The 9,202-nt window shown below is 61.9% G+C and overlaps 2 protein-coding genes across 2 annotated transcripts; both read left to right on the top strand.

The window, feature by feature from the left end:
• Nucleotides 1–420: 420 nt before the first annotated feature.
• MNEG_8575 (hypothetical protein) lies at nucleotides 421–2,221 on the top strand (the record flags this gene model as incomplete). The annotated part of the gene is made up of 5 exons (XM_014042953.1): nucleotides 421–479; nucleotides 888–924; nucleotides 1,181–1,297; nucleotides 1,488–2,135; nucleotides 2,195–2,221. 5 exons carry the CDS (start codon nucleotides 421–423, stop codon nucleotides 2,219–2,221), a joined length of 888 nt encoding a protein of 295 aa, XP_013898407.1.
• A 2,060-nt stretch (nucleotides 2,222–4,281) lies between these two features.
• Nucleotides 4,282–8,223, top strand: MNEG_8574 (glutathione S-transferase; the record flags this gene model as incomplete). Its single annotated transcript, XM_014042952.1, has 9 exons — nucleotides 4,282–4,332; nucleotides 4,483–4,546; nucleotides 5,102–5,179; nucleotides 5,589–5,724; nucleotides 6,142–6,180; nucleotides 6,555–6,603; nucleotides 6,964–7,061; nucleotides 7,537–7,645; nucleotides 8,191–8,223. The coding sequence occupies 9 exons, from the start codon at nucleotides 4,282–4,284 to the stop codon at nucleotides 8,221–8,223; spliced, it is 657 nt and encodes a 218-aa protein (XP_013898406.1).
• Between the last annotated feature and the right edge of the window lie 979 nt (nucleotides 8,224–9,202).

The raw sequence follows: 9,202 nt of genomic DNA, 5'->3' as shown, positions 1-9,202 counted from the left end.
TCGAGGGGCGTAACATGCTGGCTTGATCACGTGTTGGTGGACAGTACCGTACTCATGGTAGCCCCAGGCGCGATGGTCATGACTGGACCCCTGAGTCCACGCGTCAGCCCTGAAATTATCAATGAATTGAACCTGTAAGCGGGCTCGTGTGTTCGTTTGGAGCTGGGCCACCCAGGCTCAGGTGATGAGTAAGGCGAACATCGTTCACATCGCATGAGCCTTGGATCACGCTGAACTTGCTAAGCAAACTCAAACACAAGCAGGGGCAAAGAGTAGCAGCTGATTGAAACGGTCCACGCTGCAAATCGACACAGTGCCCACACTGGCAGCGAACGATCTCGTCGGCTCGAATCATCGACGCCCAAGTTGTTCCCCTTCGACGTCTCCAGGCCCAACATGCGGTGTAGACGGATCTCGATCATGCCTGTGGTGGCTGTACTGCTACTTGTCAACATGCTGGGCGGGGTCACGTGTGCCAGGTGCGCTGGCAGGCAATGGCATGCGTGGCTTGGGGGCCAAGGGTGCATCAGGACACAGATGGCGCACAAGCAGTTATAGGAATGGCACACTGTTGTGCAACGGCGGGCCCCGCTCTGCAAACACGCAAGCCTTCCCCACATCAGCCTGCCAAGTGTTGACACCCTATCTACCGCGAGCTAATCCTGCCGCCATCCCAGCGTTTGTGCCCGTCCTCACAACATACTGTGTGCCCAGCGCCCGGTCCATTCTACTCTACTTCAGCGTTTGTGGATGCGTTTCTTGTGTCAACAATGCATGCGCATGCGCCCCTTCAGTTTAGCTGTCTCCACGGCCAATGCATCTTATTAGTCACTTCTGACCTGCTTTGCTGCCCTTCCACTGCCCTCGTGGCACCCCCCCCCCCCCAGCCCTCAAGCAACCCCCAAGAAGCAGAAGCTGGCGTTGGTGAGTGCCGCCTGCCTGCCACATACACAGCAGGGCCTTGGTGCATGCACGCCTGCAGGCGCGCACCAGCTGCTTGCTTGCTTACCTCGCCCCAGCACGCTGGCCATGCATGTAGACATTTGCCTTGAGACGACCATGGACGAACGAGTGCCTGGCCTGCACTCTGTGTCTGCCGTGCGTGAAAGCAGCATCCTGCGGTGCCCGCATCAAAAGAACCTGCACTCATCACACACACACCACCACCACCACCACGCAGTGTGCGCCTGTCAAGGCTTTGACCAAGTCGTGCTCCTCCAAGGCCGGCCCGACCGCCCTCATGGACCAGATATGCAGCGAGCTGCTGGCACCCGCCAACGCAACGGCTGACAGCAAGGTGCGTGCGCACACGCATGCACACGCACAGGCCAACGCACGCGACAACATAGAGAGCAGTTCCGTGCTTGGTTGTTTGTGGAGGGGGCCAGCTGCAGCTCTTCAAGTACCACTCTGGACATCTGGTGGCATGTCCAAAACTCAACTGGTTGCTTCACCCTTTGACCAAGCGGCACACTTCCACTCCCCAGGACCCCACCAAGCTGCATTACGGCTGCGGCGTGGCTACCACAGCACAGGTCAACAGAGTTTCGGGTGACCTGGCAGCGCTCGAGCCCAAGATCACTGCCGCCGCCGCCCAGGTCAGCTCTGTGCAGGCCACTGCCTTCCAGGGGAGCAACCAGACGGCCGCGCTGCGGGCCCAGGTGGCTGAGCTCACAGCGGCGGCCGCGGCGCTCAGCGCCCTTGTGCAGCAGCTGCAAGCAAACGCAGCCAACGCCACCGGCGCAGGCACCATCATCACTAAGGAGCTCGCCGCCCTTGCAGCGGCCGACACGCGCACCGCCCAGAAGCTGGCCCTGCTGGCGGCGGCAAACCAGACCGCGGCCCAGGACATCGCGGCGCTCAAGGCTGCGCAGCAGCAGTGCACCTGCGGCCCGGAACTGTCGGCCGTCGACACCACCCTAGTCACCATCAAGGCGGCCCAGGCGGCGAACGCGGCTGCAGTATCCCTGGCGAACGCGACCTTGGAGTCCTTGAAGTTCACAGTCACTACAGGCGCGGCAACCATCGAAGCGGCCAACACCAGCCTCGCCACCCTGGCAGCCAATGTAGCCAATGTGTCTGCAACCAACTTTTCCGTCTACGCAAAAACTGCCGACCTGGCCAACATCAACGCAGTCAGCCTTGGGGGCGTGCCTGCGGCGCAGTACCTGCGCGCGCGGGTGGTGCTCTACAGAGAATCCTCGACGAGAAGGAACGGTAATCTTGGTGGTAGGTCTGGTGCAGACGCGTTGTGCAGCGCCTCCGCCAACCGGCCGGCCGGGCTCGTGCAGGTGCACGCGTTCCTGTCAACATCTTCATCCGACCAGCTCGCCGGTTTTACCACATTGTACGGCGTCCCCAGCGGCCTGGCGGTCGAGTCGCCGGGAGGGACTGTCCTGGCCCGCAGCTTTGCAAACCTGTTGGGAGGCGGACCTTTGCTGTCGCTGGTGACTGCAGGGGTATTTACTTCAGATCGTGACATCTTTTGGTCGGGGTCTGTTGGAAATGGCGCGGCCTCATCCGATACATGCAACGGGTTCACCTCTGACGCATCTGGGATCTTTGCCAAAGCTACTAATGCAGTTGCAACCGGTGGCTTATGGATAGCAACAAGTTCCACTTATGAATGCCCCGGCAACCTCTTCGTGTTATGCATTGCTTACTAATCTTCCCTATTCAAAAGCATTGCCGTTGCCATGTGTTAGGAACTGTGCGGCATGGCACTCAATCAGGCCGCAAGCAGGTGCTGCCTGGTTCAGTCTGCTCATGCCTGCGCGGATGTCTTTTGGGCTTTGCTGTGTTGTATTGAGCAACACCATGCCCTGCTGCACACGCGCACGTTCCACAACTGGTGGACGGGCTTGCCGCTTGGGCGGATCTCCGTGTGCTGTTCGCCGCACAACTTGCGTGATCCGTTGCCCGCCGTCCCCCTTTCAGTTGATCATCACTGCATGTCATGCCACACAGTGACACAGCCCTGTATGTGACCTATGCACGCAAGGGGCAGCCTGGGGCCTGAGACCAGGCGCTTCTGTATCGCACTGTCGAGTACTGTATGCTTTGGCTGTGTGCCGCCAGCGCGCGGGACGATGTGCCCAGCTCCTCTGTTAGTCAAAAAATTCCCGAGGCCTGCAAGCATGGGTGCCACCCGTGGAGGTCGCGGCCAGGCCACAGAGGATGGCCGCACTAAACATGTGTTGAGGTGACAGCCACTAGCGTACAGCTGTCTTACCTGTTGGCACAGCCGAGTCTGGCTTGCTGCCTTGTTCCCACCTTAAACCGGTGTGCCATCACACCGTGCCGACACCCCTGCCCCACCCCTTTTGTATTGCCTTGATTAGCCTTTTCCTGACCTGATTTTGCCCCCCTTGCCTGCTGTTCCGAGTCCCCCCCCCCCCTGTGTCACCCGAATTGTGTTCATGATTGGATTGCTGTTGGATTGGTTTTGCAGATTCACTCCTGGGAATCATAGGCTGTGGCGAGTGTCTATGACGCTTTGGTTTGCGTCCAGCCAGAGACTCAGACGGCCATATGTAAAGTCAGCAACCTTTTGGGCAGCCTGCAGCCTGTCAGCCCCAAGCTGTACCCACCACAGCTGTACCCACCACAGCTGGCCCTCAACTAATCCTACGCATCAAGGTAGGTCGCGTCGTTGTGCGTGGGGGTATCAGCACGAAACAGTGCGACCGCCAAGCTTGCCGGGTCAACAGCGGCAGTCAGCCACGGGCACCCCGTGCAGCAGCAGGCCTGATCCCCCTCCTGCTTGGTTGGCGCTTTGCCAGCTCATTGCATTTATGACCTGGTGTGTCGAGGCAGCGCGACAGCCGCAGCGCCTCGCAAGAAGTGGACCCTTGGGCGCTGACCCTTGGGCCCTGCCGCTCCCCCTTGGGCCTGCATGCACCATCGTCTGTACATGCTGTCATGCATCACTTCGGCTTGCGGGCAGCTGCTGGGTGCGGGCGGGGGCGGCCCATGGCTTGGGGCCGCACGCGGCGCTGCCAACCTTGCGTGGCGCCGCTGGTGTATTCAGCGATACAATGAAATCAAATGCAAGTAAATATAGCCGCAGGAACCTAGGGCTGCTGCGCCTTCAGATTCAAGCAGCAACGCTCACGCGTTCACCCGAGCTGCGGCGTCACCCAGGGCGACATGTGTCACATTGCAAGTTGCCCCAGCCCCTTTGCCCCCGCAATGTGCGCACCTGATACTCACTTTATTAGCAGGCACGCGCACAGCCCTTTCCCTGCCAGATCGCGCTTCATCACCAGGTCGTCACGCACCATGGCGAAGGCGATCCAGCTCTACAGCCTCGCGACGCCCAACGGGCAAAAGGTAGGCACGATTGGCCTCGATCGCGCCTGCCTCGCCCTCGCCGCCGGTGTCGCCGCCCAGTGGGCACCTGGGTCGAGCGCCGCCTCATGGGGCCATGTCCGCCGCATCGCCGACCCCATGCGACCCCGCATGTCGCGTCACCTATCACAGGTCAGCGTTGCCCTTGAGGAGCTGGGGCTGGCGTACGAGGCCCACACCATTGACATACGCAAGGGTGGGCAGGGGGGGTGGGAGGGGGCGCGGGGCGCCTGGTGGGATGCCGCGCGCGCCCAAGCAGCCTGTGCAAGAGCATGCAGGAGATAGCAGACAGCCGCGGCGGCGCTGCGCCCGCCGCGGGCGCAGCGGGGACGTTAGTTGGGCTTCCTGCCGTGTCGCGGCGGCGCGTGTCGCTCGGGTCGTGCGCACGAGCGGCGGGGGGTGCTGCCCGCAGCCCGCGTCGTGCTGGCCATCCTGGGTGGATGTGGGGCCTGCCTACCGCCCCCCCCCCAAAAAGAGACAAAGGGGTTGAGCCTGCGAGAGGCACATACATGACAGCCAACACGCGTCTGCGGGTGTGTATGGAAGCGCTGGCTCATTCGCTGCGCCGCGCTCTCACAACGCGTCCTCACCCGCGCAAGAGCCCGGACGCCGGTGCGCCGCGCACCACGCAATCCCAGCTCCCCACAGCTCCCACTTGGTCCACCCCAACCCTTCATCTGCCCTTGCTCCCACCCACCACCCCAAACCCAAGCCCCCCATTCTCAAAACCGCAATACCCCCTCAAACCCAGGGGACCAGTTTTCAGATGAGTTCAAAAAGATCAACCCAAACAGCAAGATCCCCGCGATAGTGGACCCAGACGGCCCGGGTGGGTGCTGCCTTGGGTTTGCTGATGAGCTGGGGCCCCCGCCTATGTCTCTGCCCCCCGCCTCTGTCCCTGCCCCTGCATCTGCCCCTGTCTTTGTCCCCGCCCCGGGCTCTGCCCCTGTCTTCAGTCGGGTGCTTGCCTCTGCCTCTGTCCCTGTCTCCGTCTCATGGGCGGCTGCCTGCTGGCTGGTGTCGACCCACGGGGTTCCAAAAAGGGCGGAGCTGTGTGTGGGTGCATGGGCCACTTTTCCCTGGCACTCAAAGGCCTTTGATCGGCGCCGCCGACTAGCGACGAGCGCGCCTTTGCGGCCTTGTTTTGTGGGCATGCTCCATGTGTGTGCATGTCGAACCACCCCGCTAATCTCATCAATCATATTCTTGTGCGCCAATCAACCTAATTGAGAACGCAGGCGGCAAGCCGCTGGCCGTGTTTGAGTCTGGCGCCATCCTGCTGTACCTGTCTGAAAAGGCGGGAGGGAAGCTTCTGCCCTCGGACCCCACCCAAAAGTGGGAGGCGCTGAGCTGGCTGTTCTGGCAGATCGGCGGGTGAGCCGCCGCCCGACTGTTGTTCTTTCCATCTCGACCGCGGGGCTGCGTGCGCGGCGCGTGCTGCCACAACGGCCGGGGGCGGCGAGCCGCGAGGCTCCCTGCCTTGCTCTGCCGGGCGAGGCTGTTCTTGGGCCTTATCCCATGATCGTGCACCCTTGCTGCTGGCAATCGTTTCGGCCGAGTGGTTGGCAGCAAACGCGCTGGCCGAATCGGGCTGTTTTTTGTATGTCGAAGGCAGCACGCGCGGCACGCTCAGACGAGCGGGGGCTGCCGCTGCAAGCAGCTGCTTGTCGTGCGTGGCGACCCCCGCTCATCCTGTACACCATTTTCCCCCACCGCCCCAGTGCGACCCCCATTGATCGCAGCGCATTGCATCCACCCCGCTGCACCATCAATCCCTCCCCTGTCTCCCAGGGTCGGCCCCATGTTCGGTCAATTCGGTCACTTCCACAAGTGAGCATGTTTGTTCACGGAACCGGGCGGTTCCAGGGTGCTGCGGCACGGTCAAACCTGTGTTTGACTAGGGGGTGCACCTGGGCGCAAGCGAGGAGATGGCCGTATGCTAGGGTTGAGCGCTCACTTCACCGGACTGGCAGAGCGCAGCAGGGCAAGACAGGCAGTCCGGCGCTGCACTCACTCGCACCGCCCCTCGCACTGGGATGCGCGGCTCTTCAATTCAAAGACGGGTTGCCTCACGTTCCGGCCGGCCACCTGCTGGCTGCGCCCAGCCCGGAGCCCTCATCAGGTCCCAGCAAGTTAATTCCTTCTCAAGGCAGTGCTCAAATAATGGACTAATGAAGGCTTTTGCCTGCCGAAACCCAATCTAGGTATGCCCCTGAGAAGATCGAGTACGGCATCAACCGCTACAAGACGGAGGTGGGAGTCGGCAGGGCGAGATCAGGCACTGGTAATTTCACCACGGGATCTGCAGTGATGTGGAGCGATCTGGTTCAGCCGCGCTGACCTCATGCAGGCCGTGCTCCGCCAACTGCCTGCTGAGACTGGGAGGCCTGAGTGGATGCAAAGCGGGCAGTTGTGCATGCAGTGTGCATGCAGCTGCAAAACGTGCGGTGTCGTCGCGCCCGGGCGGGGCGTGGCGTCACTTTACCCGGACCTGCTGCCCACACCAGCGACCCCGGTCGCAACCTATCCCCACCCCCTGCGCCCGCGCTGCGCCCTCTTTTACTAATGACCTCACCCTGACGTCATTATGACGCCACCCTGCCTTGCCTGCAGGTGAAGCGTCTGCTGGCGGTGCTGGAGAAGCAGCTGGAGGGGCGGGATTACATAATTGGGTCAGAGTACACCCTGGCTGACGTGGCCACCTTCCCATGGTGAGTGATTACATACATACGTTTGAACCAACAATAATGACGACATGTATTTTGAATCATATGTTGATGCTGTAGTCTCGCTGCTTGCGCTTGGCAGTTAGGGGGACCTGTTGCGTGGTCCCGGCTGCGAGTTGGGCACGGCCTTGCTACTGCCTTGCTTGGGGGGCACACGAGCTAGCAGCTGCTGCGCGGCTGCAGCTCGCATGGTCAAACCATCAGCTCGGAGCGCACGCGTGCGCTCGCTGACGTCATCGCCGACCCTGGTGCGGCGCAGGGCCCTTTCTTTTTGATGAGTTCCGCCTCCCTATCTATGCGGTCAACAAGCTCTCGCTGCATCCTCCGTTCAAGACGCGTCCTAACCCTGTGCCTTGTAATCCCTCCCTCCGCCACTCCTCCTCGCACCCCCCCCCCGCCACGCTGTCACAATGCTCGCCCCGCACCCGGCATTGATCCGTCGCCCCCGCGTGCATCTTAGGGTGCGGTGCCTGGACACGGGCTACAATGCGGCCGACGTGGTGGAGCTGGACAGCTTCAAGAACGTCAAAGATTGGGTCGCGCGCTGCGAGGCGCGGCCGGCGTCCAAGGTGCGGACCGCCTGCGGGAATATGTGTGGTATGATCAGACTGTAATGATCTGGCTAATCTGGTCTGAGTGATGCGGTGTCCCAGAGCTTTCCCCTGCCGTTACGCTGGGGCTGGTGCTGGGCGGCCCTCGGGTGGCTGTGGGCGCCCTTGGCGTGACACAGGCGGCCGCGCGCACAAATCTTGCATGGGGACTCTCCCCCAACCCCTCAACCCCTTGAACACGCAATACACTCGATGATACGAGACCCAGAATCCCGCAACAAATGCAGAATCGTGCCGCCACCAGACAGTCTGTCCCTTGACCTGCCCGGCCGCCCCTCCGGCTGCCAGGCAGCTGAGCGATGCGTGCCGCAAGCTGTCTGTCTTGTCTCTCGTCTGGATGTAATTGTGACGTCCCTCCTGAACCTTCTGGAAACCCTAGTCCCCAACAGTCCATCATCCTGCCGCCCAGCCCTCGCCTCGTCCTCACGGCCCCGCCCTCCGCCTTGCGTGACCCCGCCCGCGCCCAACCCCCCTTTGGCTGCACGACCCCCCCTCGCCCGCAGGCCGGCCTGAATGTGACGCCCTTCCCAAAGTGACACCTGCCTGCCGGACGAGCACCCCGCCACGCACCCCCCCTTCCCCCAGACCGACCGTGCGGAACAGACGCTGGTCGCCAGCAGGCGCGCGACCCCGCTGCCCTCTGGGCCGCCCGTCGCGCCGCCGTCAGCAGCTGCTTTTTCAGCGCGTACCGCCTTGTATAAACGCGGGCTTCCCAGCCAGTTGTCATGCCTGCTTTTAGTTTGTATGATTCGGTGTAATTGACGCCACAGACCGCTGATCCCGAGCCGGCATGCTGCAGATGGGCGCAGACACACACGCCTGTCTGCCTGCCCACGGGCGCGAGCTGCGCCCGCCGTTGCCGCGTTTGTCTGAGACCAGCAGACCCTCCGCCGACGTGTGGACCGGCGCTGCCTCTGAATGTGTACGTGTTACCGTTCAGATTGAATCATCGGGTGGCTGTCAGGTTTTGAATTTGCTTCCAGGTGTTAAAATGGCATGTGTAATTCAAATGGGCCATTGGCGACCGCAGCCGCTGTGGAGTTGTGCGAGCCTGCTCCAGCCCAGTGGGCGGGGCCGCCGGCCTTCTTGAGCCGGCACCACTGTTCAAGCACGGCTTTGGCAGCCCAGTTGCAAGATTCTGGAGCAAAAGTGCGCTGATCAGACTCGAAGCAGCACTGCGCTAACGCGACAATGGAAGGCGGAGAGGCGACGTCGCAAAGCTCGCTTTGCCTGGCCAAATCGCTGGCGGGTGTGCGCCATGCTGCGTGGAAAGTGCGGGCAGTGAATCAAGCGCCGCGGCGGTCCACTCTCCCAAATGAATTGCTTGCCAGTGTGCAGGCAACGGGTCAAGCGGACCATCATGTTTTCAGGGGTCCAGGCGCTTAGATTTGAGCCTGATGCCGCGCGATCGCGATCGACATTGAGGGTGATTGCGGTTTGTTGCGCGCCAAAGCCCAATGCATGTAGACCTGGCGCGGCCGGCCAGTCGCAGTGACAGCGCTGGTTCGGCTTCGC

Source organism: Monoraphidium neglectum (genome assembly GCF_000611645.1).
Source record: "Monoraphidium neglectum strain SAG 48.87 unplaced genomic scaffold scaffold01644, whole genome shotgun sequence".
NCBI lineage: Eukaryota > Viridiplantae > Chlorophyta > Chlorophyceae > Sphaeropleales > Selenastraceae > Monoraphidium > Monoraphidium neglectum.
The sequence above is the reverse complement of the archived record's forward strand: the minus strand, read 5'-3'. Positions and strand labels throughout refer to the sequence as shown.